Source organism: Orbicella faveolata, unplaced genomic scaffold (genome assembly GCF_042242905.1).
Source record: "Orbicella faveolata isolate gen_17 unplaced genomic scaffold, um_ofav_v1 contig_4, whole genome shotgun sequence".
Lineage (NCBI taxonomy): Eukaryota > Metazoa > Cnidaria > Anthozoa > Scleractinia > Merulinidae > Orbicella > Orbicella faveolata.
In genome coordinates, this window is record NW_028301569.1 from 2,992,413 (window position 1) to 3,016,488 (window position 24,076).

The following is a 24,076-nucleotide window of genomic DNA, read 5'->3' on the forward strand; positions in this document are numbered from 1 at the left end:
ACACGATCATTGTTGATATTGCTCATTTACGGTAGCCAAACGTTTGAAAATTGTAAAGCGAGACTTTGTTTGCATGTCAAATCGCGCAGCGACACTTATTCTTTGATAGAATGAAAAATCGGGAAAGCGTGCTATCTTCAGGAAGGTCCATTACACCATCGTCAGTTCTGTATGGCCAACTTTCTTGGAAGAGTATTGATTGATGTTTATACAACGTGCATAACTACAGATTTCTAGGTGTTTATATCACTTTGAAGTGTCCTACCAGTAAATTCAGTAAATATACGTGCAAGTTTGCGAATGGGGCGTTAAACAACGATAAGTAAAGCGAAAACTCTCGTAAAAGACGAAATTGTTCATTAAGGAACCAGCAAAAAGACCCTGTTTTATGGGATTTTCTTTCCTATGCATGTAGTGCATGCCTTTTCGCCTCAAACAGCTAACAGCTTACAACAAACGAGACTAAATAAGACATGTTCATAAAATTGCTCAAAAAGACAAATCTCAGTTCAATGCCTTAAAACTTTAGGCAAGGAGATCTCAGTGGGTGTTTACAGGAGCTCTCAATACATGTAGCTATTCCTTAACTCTAAATTTTGTGACTTCCATACTAAGTGCTTTATATTCATTAGGAAAGAAAGCCGGATATTGTTGCCAACACTGACCACTGCCACAGGCCAATCTAAAGAAAGGTGAAGAAGATAGGAAGTGGCTCATTTTTGTTTAAACAGCTTGGTACAGACAATCAAGAAAGAACAAGAGTAGTAAAACACTCCAGAAACCTCGCAAAGGTTAAAAGCAACTGGATGTAACAAGGAAGAAATCTTGGCACGTACATGCGTATACCACTAGATGAAGATGGTGAACCTAACTGTGAATGACAACGAGACAGCGATTCAAGGTTTATCTTGCAGTACAAGACTTCTCGACGTAAATCAAAGGATAATCATTTCTGCATTCAATATTCCTCTTTCCATCACCGCATTTCTGGGGAATGTTCTGATCATCATTGCTCTTCAGAAGCCGTCGTCTCTTCGTCCATCATCAAAGCTTTTGTTCGGTTGCCTCGCAGTCACCGATCTCGGCGTTAGCCTCGTTGCACAGCCTCTTCGTGTTATTTATCTGATGTCCATAGAACAGTCCAAACTTTGTTACTATGTTTGGGTCCTTTACAATACCTTAGGCCTCATTTTCTGTGGAGTATCTTTGTTGACACTGACTGTAATAGGTATCGACAGGCTTCTCGCTCTGATGTTGGGGCTACGATACAGGCACGTGGTAACTTTAAGGCGAGTATGGGTAGTTGTTGTTAGTCTATGGCTCTCTATAATTGCCATTGTAATTATAATCTTTTATGTCTTTTCAATCAGTGATTTTGTCGTATGCACGATCTTACTGTTATGTATAATAATTTCAACTTGCTCTTATACAAAAATATATTTCAAATTACGACAACATCAAGCTCAATTACGGAGTCATGCTCACCAAGGACGACCGAACGGAGGAAGCTCAGGACAATCCAAGAGATCTACTCCACTGAATATAGCACGATACAGAAAGTCAGTATGCAGTGCATTGTGGGTACAAGTGACGTTAGTGGCCTGTTATCTTCCTTTTGGTGTCGTCATAGCTATATTTGCTGTTACTGGACTAAATACGCCATCTATTGACTTAGCTTGGGAAATAACAGTTGTTATCGTTTTGCTTAATTCATCCTTAAACCCTTTTATTTACTGCTGGAAAATTAAGGATATAAGACTTGCAGTGAAGGACACCTTCAGTCGTTTTTGTTGTTGCTCAAGGTAAATGTCTCGAATACGTACGTTGATAAGGGTGGGGAAAAAAGATCACTTATGAGCTAAAAACGCTATAATTATTTAGCGCATAATGGTGTCGGGAATGGGCAAGAACTCAATTGAGAAATAAAAGCTTTGTAGTTTTAAATCAGTTCTACAGTTTTTCTGACACTTTCTTCATTTTGGCAACTGAGGTATAACGTCATGATAGGTCTTTCATTGAGCTAACATGCTCTGAATAAAGTTTCATTCATTCACAGTTCATTCATTCATTCATTCATTCACTAACTCACTCACTCACCGCACTCACTCACTCACTCACTCACTCACTCACTCATTCATTCATTCATTCATTCATTCATTCATTCATTCATTCATTCATTCATTCATCCATTCATTAGTACAACCATATATCTTTAACTCATTATTTAACTCATTCATTATTTTATATAAGGCTAGCCAGTATCATGTGCGAAGTTATAAGATATATGTAAACATGGCATAAATGCCATATAAACAGCAAGAAAACTAAGGCCTTAGACATTCTAACATTGACCTTTGAAGTACACGCGAATGTTGAGCAAAGTTTTATTCACTTTAGAAATGGTAGCTACTGGGTTAAAACAAAACAAAGCATGATTAGGCTATTTCAAGAGACACTTGTTTAGGCTCACAGTTTAAGATAAGCATACCACCACAAGCGAAAGAGCGCACAAGCGCATTGTTTTGATCTAATAAGTGAGACATGTTGCCCATCCAATAGTGCTTCCAGAAACGATTCAATGGTATTAATCCTAAAAAGAAACATTTGGATTTTCAGTTTCTCCCTATCTAGAATCAAGACCAAGAGGTTTTGCCTTTCCGTTCTTTACTGACATTTAAGCGAGCAATGATGCATACGGCATACAGCACGGTGAAAAGGCTCCTTGAAAAATGTTGATTAATAACAGACGAAAAAGCCGCGCCCATGGTACATGACCATTTTATGCAATTTTAAAAGCTTTTGTCGACAGATTGTTGACGATTGTTGGTCACAGATATCTCATGATGTATGATATTCCCATCTGTATCTTTTCTTTTGCAAGCAATCTGTGTCTGTAGCGGTTTTGGAGATGGAAGAAAGTCTTGATGTTCTCTCATCCTACACAATGATGAAATAAATAGGGTTCACTTTTTTTTTCAGTTCAGTTTACGCTAAAATACAGCAATAAAGAATCGATTCTCGAGAGTTTGTTTGCGTTCCTTGTATCTCATGTGAGACATCACAAAATGTAACCATTTTGTGTAACTACTTACGTGAAGTAAATTTAAAGTTTCAAAACAAAGGCCATTATGGATGCGAGGCGATCCAAGCTTCATGATTCGCTCTCTCTCATACCACTTGATGACACAACTTCGCAGCTGTAAAAATCTATGACGCTGTTGAAAAAAAGAATTTGAAAGGCCTCAAAGATAAGGCATGAGGCTTGTAACGAATAACATTGATTCGCATTCCATCGCGTGAGATTTTGAAAAATGTTTACAAATATCAAGGTGCTGAGACTACGCAGCCGACGGACTGGAAATCATCTTTAATTATTGTCAAAAAGTAGGCCATAATCGTATTTTCTGTATAGGGAAGATATTTGTTTACAATATTTGTTAGACATTTGTTTTTGTTATTTAAATGTTCAAAACGTTAGACAAAAAAATCCTTTGTTTCACCAGCCAATAGTTCTCCAGTTGGCATATTAATAACAATAGGTGACGCCACTGATATCTTTGCTATCGGACTGGGACTAACTTGAAACGGAACCTTCTACGTGGGGAAATACCATGAAAAAGCGCTAAAAGTCATTTGCATTTGAAAAAACTCCCCTCATGGACCTAAGTTGCAAGCTAGTTCAAGTCCAATATCGATAATGCGAAAATAGTCTATTTAAAACGACTGTCGATCATAAATAATCCAAATAGTAATTTTACCCTTCTACTACTTTGCATTTATACTAGGCAAAGTTCAAAGGCTTTAAATTGTTTTAATCTTTAATAAAAACTGAATAGGGATCTTATATATAATGATAAACAGCCCATTACAGACAAATTAAAGGAAATACCCTCCAGGGGCCCGTTTCTCGAAAGCCCCGGAAACGTTATCTAAAAACGGAGAAGTGTATACGCCTGAAACTTCTTGTATGAAGGGAACCTGTCTTCATATTAAGAATATGTGAATAAAACAGCTCTGTAATCGTAAGGTTTGAGATTTTGCTATGGCTTTACGGGCCCGAAAAGTTTCCGCGGCTTTCGAGAAACGGGCCCCTGGCCCGATAAGGTACCAATATATAACTACCTTCGAGTTTGAAAACTAATTAAGACTGCCACCTGTATGTAGACGTTAGAATTTGTGATGCAAAGAAGAGCTCTGAATTAAACACAAAAAGACTGTTAAAAAAGGAGAACAACGTGGACAAGCATGACACCTATTTGTTCTGTGAAAAACTGTGAAAAAATGAGGGACTTAATTAATTCACCGCAGGTTTGGGGAGTATGCTGCATAAATTAAAAACTGTCGATAATAAAAATGTATTTACAAGAAGCATTCATTCACATTCACTTTTGTTTTTCCTCTGCTGACTTCTTTCTTTTGCAAGTTTGCAGTTATTATATTATTAACTCAAACGTTCTGTTTTCTTGATTTACATTAGTTATCACTTAATGTGTAACATTTTACTCAACTAAAATCCTCTATTCGTGGAACACCTTTTAAAGCCATTAATATTTATTATATGCGGTTCATTAAAATAAAATCATCATCCGATTTTTTACGATGTTTTTTTTTTTTTGGTTTTGTTATTATGGGAAGAGGGGCTGAATTTAGAAAAATCTTTACTTCTAGGTCTGTAAAAGATCAGGGATAAAAACGTTTGTTCTCTTTATAGGTTATTATTTAATTAGGTTTGGATCTACATTTATTGACACTGGTTGTATTTCAGGTCTGGTTCATTCGTCGCATTTCTGCCGTGTCGAATTCAATTCAATTAAGGTGGCCGAACAACGCAATTTCCGCGCGCGCGCGCGCACAAGGATTACACAAAGCAACAATGGCGTCGATACAGCGATCATTTTATCTGGTCAATGCCCTCGCTGTGTGTGCTTTTTTTCTTCATAACTGAAAAAGTGTATTTATGGCTTTACTCTTTTATTAAAAATGTATGGTAGAAAAGGTAACTACGGAAAGAACCCAGCAATTCTCAGATTTTTCTTTTCTACCGAAAGAACCCAGTTAAATGCAGCGCATGCGTAGTAAGGCAAAAAATTGCGATTGAATGTGGAATAGCTTCCTTGGAAAAACGCCCATTTCTCGAGAACCACTCGTTAGAATTTCACGAAATTTAGCACGAAAATACTTTAGAAAACAAGTAACTGGAATATTGACCAAAAATTGAAATTTGACTTAGGCAATTCTAGATATTCCAGTTAACCTTCTACAAGTGATAATTAAAGATCTCTCTGTTAAACTATTATTAAATGGTGCTAACTTGTGAGCATAGTTACAATCTTGTTGCACGCATATGAAAAAGAAAATCTAACTACTAGATTTTCTGCAAACAAACAAAATCAATTTTAAAGGCCTGTTCACATTTATTCATGTTGCCATGGCAACGGCACATCCGTCAATTTAGCTAACAAAAATCCGAAGTTTGTGTTGTTAACTTGCGTGTTGCCAAAAAAAAAAAATCTTCACTCGTCGGCTAGTGTGCGTTGAATTCACACAAGTCTGCGACAAGATCGGGGTTTGGATGATCAGCTTTCCCGTACATACGCCGATTTCTCGAGAACCACTCATTAGTGTGGGTTAGTGTGCGGCAGCCTTAAGGTATCGGTAACACACAAATGCCCAATCATTGTTGAATAAGCTGCGTTTATTGTAAAATTGATTGTAAAACTAAGGACATTACGCTCTAATTTCTAGCGATCCCAGCTGTCTTTTTGACTGATTTCCCACGATCGGAACAACTCACTGATAATAATTTGCATTCAGAAACGATTCAAGCCTTGGTTCCTTTAGAACAGCTGTGGTTCTTCGTAAGGAAAGTCGTTGTTTGTTTTCCTTAAAGGAAAAATCACGGAAACTGAAGAACTCCGACTACTAACTCAAAAGGCGAGTACACAACTCAGTAATTGCTCACAATATTAACTTGATAGAATACATTGTAAAGTGTACACTTGGGGTAGGGGATAAATTGCGACGGTTACTTCGGTTACTGAAGAGCTGTGACTGAAACGACACGAAAATCATCATGGGCAGAAGTGAACATCATTTTCCAGAACACGGTGTTCATTTGCTATGTGTCGACATAGGTTTGCAAGCAATGTTAGTGCTTTGTACTTCGCAAATAAATAAACTGTTTTCGACCTTTTAGTGCGTAACAGTATTTTGTCAAGCCAGTAGGGTGCTTCAAAATCGAATTAAGAGCTAAAAAAATGTGCAGCCATACTACACATTGATAATACCCAAAAGAATATATTTGTTATCCCATGATTCCCAAACTTTGAACAATGTTTCCTTTGATTCCTGGGTTACCAAATCCAGGTAAAGACTTAACTTGATGTAAACTCGTACCTTCTTGTGCGTTCTTAACTTATATTCAGCTGGGTGAAAACATGTAGGGTTAAGAAGTTACTCGTAGAAAAAAGCTTGAGCCTAAATTATTATCATATAGTGTCCTTTGATTAGCCATTGTACCTTAACAACGGTATAGTGTAGCCAATTAAAGTCAACATCTTCGACTAAAGGCAAATCACTGGAAAATTCGATTTGATTTAAAATTTTTCACTTAAATTTAACTTTCTTGCGTTAGTAATATTTCAAAACGATGAAAATTTATAATAAACCTTTACCTATATATATTTTATATCGTTATAATCCAAAACAAATTATCGGGCATATTTCATAACAGATGTTGCCCCGAAAATTACCTTATGCATCAATGAACACTTTCCACATTAAAAAACGGTTACTGCGTGGCGAATTTTCTTTGACACGTTAAAACGCTTTTTCTGGTGAAAAACACTCGAAATGAGATTTTAGTACTGTCAGGCGAAAAAAATATGTGCGTTTAATCACATCAGTGAACCAGAAGTTAAATCGCACAATTATATTCAAAGTATATATCTTTGAACTCCTGGGTAAATATCTGTTAATGTTGTACGCCTGCGTAAATTATTAAATAAGTCTAAATTTGCATTTTAATCTCCCCGAAAAGAAGATCGCGTAAATGTCTACCGCTGTGAAATTAAATTTGTAGATTTCACTTACAAAAAAAAAAAATGTTTTCTCTGTTAGAGACATACCGAACTTTTTTGATTTCTGCATAAAATTTCTTCTTTGGCCTCAATTTTTGGTTAATTTTCAATTCGCGCTGCCGTGCAAATTACTGGGGGCACGTTCGTTAGCCTTGAGATAATATTCAATTCTCAGTCATAGATGCAGTGTAAATACTTTATTGCACTCGGATTTATATGATAAACTAAACAATTTTATACGGTAATACGTTCTATTTTTGTTCTTCAGTTTCTTTTTAACTTTTTTTTCATTATTACTGCTATACCTTTTACTACTTCCTTCCCATCAGAAAAAGGACTGAACCTATGTTACCATCCCCTGGATAAGGGTACAGGCGAGCGTTGAAAAACAAAAGTCTTCTTGGTTAGCCATAAACCCAAAAACAATCCAGGGATAAAAAAAATAATAAATAAAGAAACATTTACACCTCTACTAACCAGCTGGAGGGGACAAAAACATGGCGAACTTATCAGAAGACAGAAACCGCACAGTAACCCAAGACCTATTTTGCACGACTGGTTCTTACGCAGCATATCAAAAACTACTTATTTCAGCAGTGAACATCACTCTATCTATCACTGTATTTCTTGGAAATATTTTGATCATTATTGCACTTAAAAGGGTGTCATCTCTTCGTTCACCATCAAAGCTCTTGTTAGGTTGTCTCTCAAGCGCCGATCTCTACGTGGGTCTCATTACACATCCTCTTTTCGTGGCTTATATAATGTCTCCAGAACAAACCATGCTTTGTTATTATCTTTCAATCCTCTTTAATAGATTGAGCATAATTCTTGGCGGAGTATCTGTGTCAACGCTAACTGCGATAAGTGTGGACAGACTTCTCGCCTTGTTGTTGGGGCTAAGATACAGACACGTTGTGACATTAAGACGTGTGCAGAGTTATGTTGTTATTAGCTGGTTTTTCAGCATCGTCACTACATTGACATCCAGTTACGAAGCGCGAGTAACGCTATCGATCACATTTTCAGCGACAATACTATGCATAGTTACCTCGATGTTCTCTTACACAAAAATCTATCTGACGCTTCGCAAGCATCAAGCTCAAGTGCAAGGGCAGGCTCACCAAGGACAACCAAACGGAGGTGGAATGCCACTGAATATAACTCAATACAGAAAGACAGTGTCTAGCGCATTGTGGATACAGATAACATTAGTTGTCTGTTATCTTCCCTATGGCATCGCGGCTATTTTTGTCATCAATAAATCACGAACGCAATTTCTTGATTTTGCATGGGAACTAACACTATCTCTGTTTATGCTAAACTCGACCTTAAACCCACTCCTCTACTGCTGGAAGATAAAGGAAATAAGACAAGCAGTGATGGACACGTTCAGACGGTTTTCTTGTTTCTCGACGTAGCTGCCTCGTTGAACGTGAAATTCGAGGAATCAAATCAATTGAGAGATCGTTTGTGGTTTTGTGTGTAAGAACACAATAACTCGGAACCCTATTCAGAACCGAGAGACCGACTCGAGACCCGGGGCTGGGGGGAAGCACTCCTATATAAGAATGTCGTGATCTTCGTCGAAAAATTGGAATTAAACCCCTAAAAGAGACCAATCTGGGTGTGGTTCAAGCTTTATTTTATCCCTAAAAGATTCCGCTTAAAACGTTATAGCGTGATTACCAGCCGCTGTTCTGGAAAAAAAAAAACAATCCTAATTCCTTGAAACGATAGCAACTGTGCTGGACTTTGTGCGCCAAAGATAATCATGGAACGCTTGATACCGTTCACGTAAAGTTTGACGATGTCATTTTTTTTTTTTTTTTTTTTTTCATCTGAACAAACGAAAAATCCATGGACCATTCACCATTCCGATTATAGGATATCTGCCAAGTTTTACAAGAATCCGATGTAAACTCGTGAAAACACGGATCCCCAAACCAAGCCAGTTTTACATAGATATGTATGTCAAAATCAACGTTTGTAACCAGCATAAGCGACTCTGTTTGACGAGATTAGTGCATGCCTTTTTGTCTCAAACTTACTGCAATAAGTAAAAGTCGTTGCATCTAACATATTATAAGAAACGAGACTAAATAAGCCACGTACAAATCAACTGATGGTAGATACTCAAAAGAGAAAATCTCAATTTGTTGCTTCCTACATGTATAGGCAAGAGAAGCTCACCGGTGGTCCAGTTGAACTCTGAATGTCTTTTTCTTAGCTCTGAATTTTGCGATTGCCGAACTAAGACTGCTATGTATTCATTAGGAAAGTTACACTAGCTGATTATCGCCGGAGGCCAATTTAGGGGAAAGTCGAGGAAACAGCAAGCAACCTATTTCTGTTTAAACAGCCTGATAAAAACACTCAATGCAAGAAAGGAAATAAAAAGGTGTAAGATAATCAAAAAACATCGCAAACACTCAAACCAACTGAATGTACTAAAGAAATTATCTTGGCAAGTACCTCAGTATATTACAACAGGAGAGATTATGATCCTGACCACAGGACGATGATTGTGAACCTAACTGTGGATGAAAACGAGACAGTAATGGAAGATTTGTCTTGCAATACAAGACTTTTAGCGTGGATCAAAAGATATTTTTTTCGGCTTTTAATATTCGTCTTTCAATCGTTGCATTTCTAGGGAATGTTCTCGTCATTTTTGCTCTTTAAATTTCGTCCTCCCCTCATCCATTATCGAAGCTTTTGTTTGGTTGCCTTGCAATCACCGATCTCTGTGTGGGTCTTATCACGCAGCCTCTTCGTGTTACACGCCTCATGTCTCCAAAAAATTCCAAAGTTTGTTACTGTGCTTGAAACATTTAAATTACCTTGGGTCTCATTTTATGTAGAGTATTTTTGTTGACACTGACTGCCATAAAAGTTGACAGACTTCTCGTCCTAATGTTGGGGCTAAAATACAGACACGTTGTAACTTTAAAGAGAGTATGGGTCGTTGTTGTTAGTTTTTGGCTTTCTTTAATTGCCATTATTATTATAAGAAAGTAAGTAAGTATGTAAGCAAGAAAGTAAGTGAGTGAGTGAGCGAGCGAGTGCGTGCGTGCGTGCGTGCGTGCGTGCGTGAGTGAGTGAGTGAGTGAGTGAGTGAGTGAGTAATAGTAATGTTAATAGTATATCTTTATTGCGCCGTACTCTCCAAAGGGAGGTATTGGTTTAGTTACAATAAAGGTTTCAACGTTAACTAATAACAATACAAAATAATATTTACCATATCCGTATACAATAAATTGGGAAACTCATAGTGTTAATTATTTTTGTGAATTGAGAATGTCTTTTCTTTCTTTTTTTTTCTTTTCTTGAAACATTACATGGATATATTTACCTATTATTTTAGATCTAACCATGTTTTCTGCTCTAAGTAAATACTTTGTGTTCTCGTTATCACTATTAATGTCACAAGATTCTCAACCGTCCCTTTTCACAAACGTACTACCCACGAGCCTTCGCGTACTACTCTCCCCCCCCCCCCCCCCCAGTTCTCGGTTCCATGTCGGCAAATATTAATTTATGTCAATACCGATTATCACAAATTACATATCTTGTCTTCACTACACAACTGAACACACTCAAAGGTTGAGGCATGGGCGCGTTGGTCAGCCAGGCCCAGGATAGAAAGCTAAAGCTAGGGCTTGAGCTCACAGAGACAGAGCCTTAGAAACTTCTAGCCTACTGGCAAGAGAATCCTTAACATAAGTGTTCTTCGCTGTGATTGAAACCCAGCGACCATGGCGCTGAAGATTCCTGTCAGAGACACCAGAGCTGGCAGCTAAAGTAGCTCCACCTGCCCTAGCTGAATGAGTGCTAAACTTAGAGATATCTGGTACAATATTAGCGAAAGACTTTTTAAAAGACTGCCTATAGGTAGAGTAACTAATCGGCTTGTTTATAGAGATAAGGCGCTCATAATTGCCTGAAACTGAAATGGCCCTAAAAATGATACTCGTCTGAATTTTCTGGAATCTGGGCGTTATGCATATACAGCTTAAGTAAAGAACACGGACCCGTGGTAGACGAGGATTCAGCGATAACGACCGATCTACCCTCCCTCAGTTGGTCCGTCTTGCTTTTCTCTATGCTGATTGTAAGGTAACCCTCGTTAAACTGAACATCACTGCTACGAATAACGCATAACTTCTAAGAAAACCGGAAAATGCGAGAATGAACATAGCTAAATCTCTTAATTGTAGAAGGTCTTCTAGATTAGTCTCCGCAGCAAGAAGCTTGAGGTGGTGAACGTCCAGGGGCTCCTTCCTATTGACTATTGGTTGACTGGCAAGGCGAACAGCTCCTTCTTTTACGGCCATAACAGTAGGGTGTAAATTTGGTGAATCGACGCCTGCAAGAAGATGTATCCACTTGAAAGCGTAGAAGGCACAGTTGACAGTAGTGACGGACTTTGACGACTCGAGGAGGTGTTGCAAGTAGAGGGCCCAATTGATGGATCTGACTGGAAACTCCGAGGTACCCAAGACATCACTAGCAAAGGCTCTCCACTTGTGAAAAGCTCTCAAGTAATTTTCGGGTGTCCCGAACGCTTTGGAAGCAAGCACGGTAGATTTGAGATTCTCCATTAGCTGATCCACTCTCGCGGAACTTTGGGCCTTTGAAGACCAGAAAACGGAAGTGAAGATATCTAAGGATAAGAAAGAGGAAAAATATCAAGAAAATCTAAAAAAATATCAATGAGACAGGCAGCAATGCACACAATGCTGAATTTCCGTTTAACTCACTGTTTCAGTAAGGAAAACCTTTGCCCTCCAGGCAATACACTTCTTGCGTATCGCAATACAAAAATAAAAACCATGCTACTCTAGTGTACGTTCCCCTCTAGGGCGTTTGCACATAGTCAGCACAATATTCCCCTGAAAGTGAAGAATGATCATCGCAGTAAATTTTCCAATTTAAGCAATTGGAAAGAAGAAGCCTGAAAAAATCAGGGCTTCAACGGGATTCGAACCCGTGACCTCCGCGATACCGGTGCGATTCTTCTTTCCAGTTGCTTAAATTGGAAAATTTACTGCGATGATCATTCTTCACTTTCATCTACAACCCCAGTTCAAATATGAATTATTTCATATATACTTCACACCATAATATACCCCTCTAGGGTACAAAAAGGAAAATACATATGAAAAATCGCCCCTCTAGGGCCTCTCCTGGAGGCCTCTCTAAGGCATAACACGTTTAACTTGAAATTACTAACAAATAATAAGTACTTCACGAAAATACGCCTTATCGGCACATAGTGAAAACAGCTGCAATTGTAGCAAGCAGGACGAGAGTAACTGGGAATAACTAAAAAGACGAGAGTAACTGAGACTAGCCGAAGTGATTATTATGGGATTAAGAAAAAGGATCCCACGAGGGAAAACAAGATAGTAAGAAACGACAGTCGAGGAGAAACGTTTTGTTAACGTAGTTTAGTAGCTGTTTTCGCGTGATTAAAGTAGTGTGCAACACCATCTCTAGCCGGAATGGAATCAAACACAAGGAACTAGAAAGCTTTTACGAGATAACTCGGAATCTAAGTTGGGAATGATGTTAAAGTCAAGACGTAGAGCTAACGAAACGAGTGCCAAATGGCTTGCTACCAAAAATAGAGTTCTTAGCTTTTCTTCTAATGAATAAATTAGGAAAGTTAGGCAGGATAACCCAGTCATGGATGAATGTACTCCTATGGAAACCATCCGAACACGGGATGGGCCAAAAGTGGGCTGACTTCCAAAGGGGAACGATCAGAGTTCCTTGAGTACTGCAAAGCTCCATATGCTTAATAACTTTACACGTTAAATACACAGGGGGCACAGCCAGTTATTATGATCAGACCAATCCTGAGAAAATGCATTAACTCTACTCAAACCAGGCTGGTAAAACCTTGAATTAAAGTATTGGATTTTGGCATTGTAGGAACAAGCGAACCTATCGCAGGTATGTGGACCCCATAAGTCATCAAGAGCATTGAAGACCGTATCGTTAATCATGTAGTCGTCATAATCAATGAATTTGCTTATATCATTCGCCGCACTATTTAGGTCTCTTGGGATCCTTGCATATCGATATTAATAGCATTAAGTAAACAACTTCGATGGGTATCCATTGCAAGCTCCTCTAATGCTGGAGTCTTAGACCCGGAACTAACAATCCGGACAACGTGGATTATCCGTAAACCACGTGACTGTCTGGGCTTTCAAAGACTCCACGAAGGCCTTCACTGATAAAGAAACGGCTAACAGCTCTCTGAATGTAGAACTTTCAGCTTTCTCAAAATCTGACCAGTTTTGATAGAACATTTTCCCCTTGAACTCGCTGAAACTGCCACAAGCTGAGCCAGAAGCATCGGAATAGACGATCTTCGAAGGCTTGTGCCTGACAGGCCAAATAGGAATGCCGTTAAGACTTGTCACATTAGATTTCCAGAAATTCAGCTCAGGCAGAGCTTCAGACGAAAGACGAACGAGTTCCAGCTTGGCGCGGTATTGATGACTGCGAATAAATTTCTAGACATAAGCCTACAGACATTACCAACGCAGGAGCCGAGAGATATGATTTTTCCGCAGAGGCAAGCTTACGAACTGGATGAAAAGACGAGGAAATGGTCAAAAGAGTCGCTAAGTCTTCTTGTAAACTGGTAATCCGCTCGTCAGTGGCAGAAATTTCAGAAGGGGAAGTGTTGAGAACGGCTCCGAGCCAAATAATAACCTGAGTGGGCCCCCAAACGCATTTGGCTTCGTTGAGAAGAAAGCCAGATTTAAGAAGATCTGTGTGTACTTGCAAACTAGCGTTTTTTGCCTTATTCCTGTCCGCAGCGGCTCCGAAACCATCGTCCAAATAAACACGATCGACTTTGCTTCAGATCTCCATTTTTTGACTAAAGGCTCGAGTAATTTAGTAAGTAGATAAGGCGCGGAACTGAGGCCAAACGGAAGAAAAGAAAACTGGAAAAATCTGGTGCATCCTTAGGGAAATGTCCACGCAAATGATAGATACTTCCTGTGCTCCGGGAATATTTCCACGTGATGGTAACCAGACTTTAAGTCAAAAGTAGACATAAAATCTCCGGCATTCAAAATCTCTTTCGCAAAAGACAAATCCTCACACCTGAATCGGCATTTATAAAGGAACTGATTAACGTGGCGAAGGTCTAAAATTAGACGCTTTTTGCCTGATTTTTGAATAGATACGGACGAAGTATTGATGGTAACAGGAGCCTCAAACGCTTCAGTGACCCAACCGTTGATAATGGGATCGTTGATAGCACTTTCGACGAAAGCTGGCTGCTCCAAAGCCGAACTATTATTTTTAGCTGTGAAGGGCGGAGGAATTTGAAGAAGCGGTAATTTATAGCCATATTCAATAACATCCAGGATAAATTGAGGCGCGTGAATGTCGTTCCAGAATGCGAGGGCTCCACGTAGCCGTCCTTTAACGGCAAATAGTCCTCGCCGGATTTAACCTCGAAAGAATTTCCATTGACTCGAAGAAAAACTAATTCGTCGCTATCCTCATGAACAAGGTCTTGTTCGAAATCGACATCCAAAGTGGGTCATTTGGGACTCTGACCGGTATGAGAAGGAACATTAAACCGCAACCGTGAATTATGTGATTTACACACTGACTGCTTTGTATTAATTAGGAGAGTTGTCCAAACCAGAGATCTTACTGCTTTGTTTAAACAGCTTATACAAACAATTAAGAAAGAGCAAGAGGGGCCAAACACTCATTGCACAGCCTCTTCGTGTTACCTAATTGATGTCTCCAGAACATTCCAAGTTCTGTTACCATGCTTGGGTCCTTTAGAATACTTTAGGTCTCATTTTCTGTGGAGTATCTTTGTTGACACTGACAGTAATAAGTATCGACAGACTTCTCGCTCTGATGTTGGGGTTACGATACAGGCACGTGGTAACTTTAAAGCGAGCATGGGTCGTTGTTGTTAGTCTATGGCTCTCTATAATTACCATTGTAATAATAACATTTTACCTCTTTTCGATTAGTGATTTTGTCGTATGCACGATCTTACTGCTGTGTATAATAATTTCATCGTGCTCTTACACAAAAATATATTTCACATTACGAAAACGTCAAGCTCAATTACATAGTCAGCAAACAAAACCGAAAGAAGAAGGCTCAGGACAATCCAAGAGATCTGTTCCACTGAATATAGCACGATACAGAAAGTCAGTGTCCAGTGCATTGTGGGTGCAAATGACTTTAGTGGCTTCCTATCTTCCTTTAGGTGTCGTCATAGCTGTATTAGTTATTACAGCTACCCCATCTATTGAGTTAGCTTGGGAAACAACGTTAAACGCATCCCTAAATCCATCTATTTACTGCTGGAAAATCAAGGAAATAAGACAGGCAGGGAAAGATACCATTTGCCGGTTATGTTGTTGCTCAAGGTAAATGTCTCTAAATTTCTTGAAGAACGTACCAAGCATAGAAACCCAAAATAGTTCTTAACTTTCCGTTCATTTATTGTTGGGATAGAAAAAATATCACTTGACATGATATTGCGATTTACTCGAGATCAAACATACATAATTCGTTTTTTATTCTTGTATATTCTACTTGCCATACTCTACATATGAAGAAAATGGCATTAGAATTTTCGTGTCGCATCTGGTTCGCACAAAATTCATGTTTTACCGATTTTTAATTTTTTGGCTTCCATGAAAATATCAATTGACTTTAGAAACACATTACACCAGACTTCCATCCATTTTCAATTACTGGTGTAATTTTCATATTGACCAGATTATAGGAAGACTGTTAAAAAGCTTATTGGAAATACTTGGTATGGTCCATAAAAAACTGTATTGAGAAAGCTAAACAAAATAATGTCATCGGAGAGAGTGGGAAGGGGGGCGGGGGGGGGGGGGGGCGGGGTAGAAGAGAATAGAGAATATATCACTTTACTTATACCCGTCACGGCAAAAACATCAAAAACATCAGGCCTTTTAAAATTACAAAACTCTAATTACCTCGTAATATCAAATACGATGCATTAAAAAGGAAACTAATAATACTAATATCAATTAAAGTGCTCTCCATGAATGCCGTGTGTTTATAGTATTTACATGCGTTAGAACAGACCGCTTTAGCCGGATTTAAAACTGGTGAGAGTTTTTGCTTGCCGCAGCAGCGCTAGCACCGCACCACCATTATAGCTAAACCTGTTCCTTAGAAGGTTGGTGCGGGGCAGTGGAACAGCCACTTTGCCCTCGCAGTCCTTTAGCAAATGAAATGAAATTTTACTACGGTCGGTGAGCTTTGATCGGAGATAATCAGGGGCAGGACCATTTAGTGGTTCAGGGACCATCGTCGCTGTTTCCGATTTTTGTTGAACATCTAGTTTTTTCCAGCCAAGTCTTATGATGAGATCGTCGCCACTGGCGTCCTAAGAAGAAGAAGTCAAGATTCAGCTAGCGCGACTTTGGAACTTTGGAAACTTAGTGCTTAGAGTTTTGTTGCAGTTCCCCCCTACGACCCTACAATAATCGAAATAGGGTTGCACTAACGTGTTATAAATGTATAGAAGGTTTTGAACGGCACAAAAGGACGGCCTCTCTTCAAGACGCCAATGCCAGAGACAATTTTTTGGGGGGAAATTTTATCGATATGTATATTCCAAGTTACTTCTTCATTTATATACACACCAAGAAATTTGGCAAATTCAACTTGCTTTATGGAGACTCTATAAATTGTTATTGACAGATAGCATTGAAGATAGTGAAGTGGAAAATCGCTTGGAAAAAAAAATATCTTGCTGACCTCGTAAAGGATGCCAAGTCAGTTGCAAGATTTTCTCCTTCCCGCAATTTCGAGTCGGACGGAATGGCAGTTTCAAAATGGCGGCCTCCGTAGTCGCTTCTTTCGAGACGAATTTCTTCAGGATAGCTGGCACTTCAGAGGCAGAAACTTCGGTGAGTGAAAAAACTGAATGTTCACTTGCAATAGGCGAAGACAAAAAGTCAGCTTTTTGGAGTGACATTCTCCTTTAAATTTTTCGTGTTTTAGGGAATTTTCGGTTCACCCAAATGATGGCCCGTGACGGCCATTGTCAACATTTAGATTTAACACAACTTTGGAAATCACTTAAACAAAAACGATCTCTTTCGCATTCTTTGCCTGTTAATTCTTGCTTTCTGTTGTTATCTTAATTTTTTTTCTTCAGCAGCCAGTGCAACCTATCTTAGAAACGTTAGATCAACCTCCGCTATAGTTTGTAACATGGATGTCAAATGGCTAAGACGTACGCTGTATACCAAGACTTGGTATTAACTGGAGTATGACCGCCATGTTGCGCGACGTCGTCGCGATCCATGCCGCTAGCCATGTTGACCATGAAAAAAAGCGTTGCATGGGTTTCTGTTTCTATGCATGTATGCGGTTCTGTTCCTATAGTTACGAAGCTCCCCTTGGCGGGGTCGCCGGGGCTCCGTTGTAATTACCGGACCCTGGGGTATTGCGAAAACCAGGGCAAGACAAGGGTTGAAAGAACGAGGTGACCTAACTAATTCAGCCGGAATGATTTTGACGCTACAAAAACAGCAGCAAAAGTAGAAAGGGGAAAATTTGGCAATGTTTATTACTGGTCTCCGGAAGTCAGTAGATCTTATCCATATCTCCATACCATTTTCCATATCGCTGTAAAACCTAACTTTTCACTTGTACTCCCCAGAACACTTTTTCAACTACTCTGAACAATAGTCAGTACCACTTCGATCTTCTATAGAAGGACCGGAAGGAGGACGGAACGATCGTGGTTACTGTGCTAGCAGAGTATTGTTTATATTCACTGCTGCACCCCTTGCATAAGCACTTTCTTCAATTATAGTAGTTCTGCGAATAACACAACCAGTTCGGATTCCCGCTCAAATCCTGGACTTAGACATTCTTTTCCGCATGGCGGCGCTTTAGGAACTAGACTACACGTTTTCAGGTCAGGTTTGTGCGATGCGCAGTAATACCATAACTGAAGGAAGTGCAAAAAGGGCAAAAACAAAGATCTCTTATATTACTATAATGAGAAGGAGGATAAATTTCCTGAGCCGTCAAGAGTAAAACATGTCAAGGAAGTGTCTCTAATGCAGTGTGAGAGGTCAGTATTATTCCTTATAAGCTAAATGATACCAAAAGCCAAGATCAATTGACTACACAATTGAAACAAAAAACCCGGGGGTACCCCCATATAAAAAACCCGGGGGTACCCCCATATAAAAAAACCCGGGGGTACCCCCATATATAAAAGACAGGGGTGCCCGTCGTACCCTGTAACACGTAAAAAGCGGTTTTGGCACCTCTTAAGCTGTCAGTATTTTCAAAAGCTTCACAGCGGAAGCTTTCACAGTACCTTTTACGGTATTGAGCTCAAAACAGTGACGAGCCGAATAGTTTGTTGTTTTGGAACTAATACCTCTTAGGGGTGAAAAACTTTTCAAGCCACGCTCGCAAAACAGGATCTTGGTACCTCTTAGGGGTTCTTTTCGAAATTCCCGACGAGCACCACGTTCCTTTTCATGCAGGAGACCTCCCACGGAACAAAAAAACTGCTTTAAAAGTTTAGATTTTCAATCATCTTAACTTTTTAACTTCTCTATCCAGCGTCGAGAGGTTCACTGATTAATTTGGCCCAATTGTCGTTTTGTCTATCTGAAATGACACGCTGTCAGTAGTTGGAAAAAAGAAATTGTCTTGTGAGTCATTTCTGAATAAATATATCAAATAGTGAATTCAACCGGAGAGAGGAAGGAACTTCGCCATGCTAACAGAGTATTGTTCATATTCACTGCTTTACCATTCTTTTTAATATGTCCTCGCATTAGCACTTTCTGCAGTTCTAGTACTTTTGAAGTACACAACCCTACACGCTTGTTAGCTTTGAATTTTTTTATATGGTGATTTTTGAGTCAGTTGACCTTAGTTTTTGGTATCTTTTGCTTATAATAAACCTGACCTCTCACACTGCATCAGGGACACTTCAATGACACGTTCCAGACACTTGATGACTTCGGTACTAAATATATCCTCTGTTTTGTTATTATGATATAAAATATCTTTACTTTTGCCCTTTTTGCCCTTCCTTCAGGTGTAGAACTACCGCGCATCGCACAAACTTGAGCTGATAGTCAAGTTCCTAAGCCTTCACTGTACACTAGCAGAGACATTCTTAACCTGCTATCAGGAAATATTACTCCTTCATTTGACCTGACCTTGTTTCAGTGCATTGCTGGCAGAGTTGCTTCGATATTTCCTAGAGAATTACAGGACTATCCCCTATCAGAGCTCGTTTCTGCTAGCTCTCCCCAGTTCCCACCTTACTTGAGACAGACAATAGAGGATCTATGGGAAGGAGACATTTGTTTTACAATTTTTATTACTCCGGAAGTCATCCGGTAGCTTTCCATATCTGCTGTATAACTTAACGTTTTACCTCGGCTCTCCGAAAAATACTTTTACAACTACCCATCAATAGCGGAGCTGCTTCTATCTTTCATACATAAACTGGAAAGAGGACAAAATGGTCAAAGCGACTCTGCTAGCAGACTGATTGTTTATGTTCACTGTTATACCATTGTTTTTTGTCCTCTTTTTTTTCGCCCTCGCATTTGCTCTTCCTTCAGTTATGGTGGTATTGCACATAGCACAACCAGTTCCGGTTCCGGTTCAAATCCTGCAGTTGGACATTCTCGTCTGCAGTGGCGGCGCTAAAATCGTTCTCTGGTAGTGTGGAGGTTCAGGAACTGGACTACACGTGTTCAGTTCAGGTTTGGGTGATGGGCAGTAGCATCATAACTGAAGGAAGTGCAAAAAGGACAAAACTAAAGATATCTTATACCGTAATAGTGAGAAGAAGGAGATATTTAGTACCGGAGCCTTCAAGAATGAACCATGTAAACTGTCTCTGATGCAGTGTGAGAGGTTATATCTATTATAAGCAAAAGATAACAAAAACTAAGATCTATCGACTTAAAAATTGAAACAAAATCTATTTCAAAAGTTTAAAATTTCCGGCTTCTTCTCCGATGTATTTTAACTTGATTTGTTGTTTATCTGAAATGTCACGCTATCAGCAGCAAACAAAAAACAAAGAAAGAACAAAACAAAATCTTGTGAGTCATTTTTTAATAAGTTTGTAACATGACTAAGTTAGTTCAGAGGGCCAATAACTAAAATCAACCAATTAGATTGCTCTATTGCCGGTGTAATGTTCTCTCAGTAAATGGACCGTGCGCTGTCCCGAATGATCCCGCGTGATTACTTTTGAAGCCCGCGCGATCACTCTTGAAGCTGTTTGTTTTATGGCTTGCGTTCCTAAAAGAACAAAAAGAATTTTTTTCTTTTTCCTCCAACTCTCTTTCCCTTCTGGTCTGTTTAACATCAGACGGGTCCCAATCAGAATTGCGCGCTTTTTGCAGTCCGTAATCGTGGTATTTTTATTATTTTTATTTTTTTATAAACCTTTTCAGTCACGTAATCTCTTATTAACCACACACTCGGGACCGTACTAGGAGAATATCGGCCCTCCGTCTTTTTTGTACGGACCTCGATGCATTTGGTCCGTACTGTCAAGACCTCGGGCCGATATTCTACCAATACTCGGCTTAGGTCGCAGGGACTCCCCATATATCAAATAGTGTATTCAAATCATGATGGAAAGAGGAAGGCACGATCATTGGGACAGTTGCTATCAGAGAATTTTTCATATTTAGACTGCTGTACCATTCTTTTCAATATGTCCTCGTTTTAGCTCTTTGGAACTGTCAGTTCTAGTAGTTTTAAATCAATCTTAGTTTTTGCAATTTTCTGCTTGCTGTAAACATGACCTTTCACACTGAATCAGCGATAATTCTCAGCAAGAGAAAATGAGTCCCTCATTTTCTCTTGCTCTCAGTGAAACTTTCAACAAGACTTACTCCTCAAGGCTCTGGCAACTTATCTTTATCCTTATTATGATATAAGATTTCTTTATTTTTGCCCTTTTTGCATTCATGGTAGGCTTTATGCATTCATGTCTCAAGGAAGTGCTGAAACGAGGGCACCTGGCATACGAGCTTTGGTCGAAAATAACGACACTGTTTCAGCACTACTTCCCGTAATTTCTAGAAATATCGAAGCAACTCTGCCAGCAATGTACTGAAACCAGGTCAGGTCAAATTTAGGTGCAACATTTTCAGATATCAGCCGATTAAGCCGGATCGGAGTAAGGTGACATTGTGCAACCTTCAGATGATGTAAAAAGAGGGTCCGCTCATATGAACCTGCATCCATACCATACTTTGCATCAGTTGCAAGAAGAAAGAAGACTTGACGCATTTTCACCAAAAAAAAATGGTAAGTGTATATTTTCATTTGCTATTTGTCTGCTGCTAGATCCATATACAAAAGCAAGACAACAAATTATACCCAGAAATTTTGTCGAATTTTCGAGTTAAAGTACGCAAGAATGCATTTATACTGGCGCGAGAAATTATTTTGCATCATTTGTAGTTTTAAGTTGTTGCCGGGCAATTAGGCTGTCAAGCGGATGCCTGTTTATCTGATTTTGTAGTCAACATTTCACATTTTGGAGCTGCAAATCAGTTTTGAGTAAGATTTAGAAACTAAACTGTAAAGTTTGAACTTTATCTTTCCCGCATGATCACTTACGGTTTTGAATTGTTTCACTTCAAGTAATCCTGGCTTCTAATTTGATAAATTTCGTCGAAACAATGGGAATTGATTAAAAGAGGTCACACTTGTGCCGCATGCCGCGGGATCCTGGCTGTAAAAGATTCACTCGCTAATTCGATTGATAAGAGAAGTTATTTAAAAAAGTTCATCTACCTAATTTTCTTCCCTAGGGTTTCAAATTGTTGACTTTGTGCCTTGCTCTGTTGATTGTCGCTGTGTCTGCCTCGTCAATCTGCAAATGCGGTTCACCTGAGGAAAAGGTAATGGTTGAAGTATAACAAGAGATATTAGCTTTCTCTCCCACATGCGTTTTAATTTGATGTATTTGTTCGCATCCAAGGGCACATGATTTAGAAATTAAAATTTGCTTAGCGATGTATTTCAGTGTGATATTAATTGCTAGAAGGTTCTCTGCTTTCTAATATTGATTTCTTTCATCGAACCTTCAAGACGACCAAATCCGGTAGCTAGCTGCCCCGATCCCCTCACAGTATAATTTGATGAGTTGAAATACATGTATAATTTTTCGCTCTTCAGGCTTTGCAGGATTCACCTGCTAGTGAAGAAATACAGATTAAAATTGAAGACAGAGAAAGGAAAAGAGGAAGAGGAAGAGGTTGAAATTGACACAAAGAAGGAAACAGACAATCCATGTGCCAAAGACTTCGCCTGTTAAAGAAGAGGCAGACCGTGGTCATTGACTTTAAAAAGGTTAATGACTTTGGAGCACTGCATGTTCAATTCACTAATTAATTATAACTTGCTATCGGGGCCAAGGAGAGTATGAAAAGAAGAAGGACCTGTTCAGGGAGAGGGGAGGGTAGGGGGCTAGTGTAAAGTTATGATGCATTCGTTCATTATTGTCTCCAAAGGTTATTTTCGGCGATATCCAAGGCAGAACAGCTCGCTTAGCAAGGAGTTCTCTTCTTATATGCCTTGAAATAAGACGTGAACACTACATGTATAGGAACAAGCAGTTAACTAGTATATGGGTTAAGGCCATTTTGAAAATTTTGAAAGTTTGGGGAATATCACTCGGATATTCCCCAGTTTTAGCTGGGACATATTCAGTCACGGACGCTTTTAGACCAATCGTGCGCGAGCGAAAATATTCCATGGATTATAAATAAACAATAAGTTCCATTTGGCGGGAAAATATGCTCGGATAGTTGTCCGCTGACATTATCTGTTCCGAGAAGAAAACAGTATTTTTTAATCTATTTACTCTGTATATATTATATTACAATTACAGAATACTTACATTACAAAGCTTACAATTTACAACACAGTACTAAAATCGACCATAATTTGCTACCTTCCTAGTTTACAATTATCACTTACAAAATGTTATTTTACATTATGTACTTACAGTACGCAGTATTACTTATTTATAAACATTACTTTCAATGGAATACATTACATTACATTAACTCACTTACAATACATTATGTTACATTACTTACTAACAATACGTTATATTTCTTACTTACACGAATCACTTGTACTAGGTTACAGAACGAAGCACAATATTTGGAAAAACTGTAATAACTAACTTACACTTTCCAAATTAAATGTGTGATTACGTACTGCATGCATTAATTAATGAAACCAGAACACTTCTTTAAAAACAGTGTGATGTTTGTTTGACATAAGAGTTATATAATGTTCAATTTCTCTTTTGTCATTTACCAGATTTATGTAATCTGCGAACTGAAATTTAACGCTACTCAGTGCTTTAATGAGAACAGCTTTCCGAGAGAGCGCAGCTCGAGGAAAACTGTGAGCTTCGAGGAACAAATATTGTCCAGGGGCAAATATCCGAGCACGTTTTCGCGGCAAATGGAGGCTATTGTGTTTATTATCCTTGAAATATTTTTCGCAAAGCGCGCTGTTTTGAAAACTGGGGAAATATATCTCGGAATCCTAAGTTTTAGCCGACGCATATTCATTCACGTGACGCGTTTAGACCAATCGCGCGCGAGCGAAAATATTCGATGGATTATAATGCGTGACATCGGTATGAAGGTCCATTTGTTTTAAGCGCGTACTATATATTTAATTAAGAAGTAAACTGGGTACATTGGTAAATATTGAATAATTGAATATTGGTGTACCACGGATGTACACCAACCTGGCGTTTTCATACCGGGCTCTGTAAATTTCTGCGAAACATTTCGACGAATATCTGAAGTTTAGGGAAACGCACAGGCATAAAACTTAGAGAAGTGTCTTATTTAGTTTCATCTTCTATAACATCACAATTTCTTAGCTTTTTTCACTGGATGGTTTTC

The 24,076-nt window shown here is 38.9% G+C and overlaps 2 protein-coding genes and 1 pseudogene across 2 annotated transcripts; all 3 read left to right on the forward strand.

The window, feature by feature from the left end:
- The first annotated feature begins 501 nt into the window (after window positions 1-501).
- On the forward strand, window positions 502-1,927 carry LOC149100941 (melanocortin receptor 5-like). The gene has a single exon (XM_089276133.1). The coding sequence runs from the start codon at window positions 853-855 to the stop codon at window positions 1,804-1,806; it is 954 nt and encodes a 317-aa protein (XP_089132259.1). The 5' UTR covers window positions 502-852; the 3' UTR covers window positions 1,807-1,927.
- Window positions 1,928-6,774: 4,847 nt separating this feature from the next.
- Window positions 6,775-8,617, forward strand: LOC149100942 (melanocortin receptor 4-like). The gene has a single exon (XM_089276148.1). The coding sequence runs from the start codon at window positions 7,577-7,579 to the stop codon at window positions 8,498-8,500; it is 924 nt and encodes a 307-aa protein (XP_089132274.1). The 5' UTR covers window positions 6,775-7,576; the 3' UTR covers window positions 8,501-8,617.
- An 856-nt stretch (window positions 8,618-9,473) lies between these two features.
- Window positions 9,474-22,461, forward strand: LOC149100943 (uncharacterized; annotated as a pseudogene).
- Window positions 22,462-24,076: the final 1,615 nt, after the last annotated feature.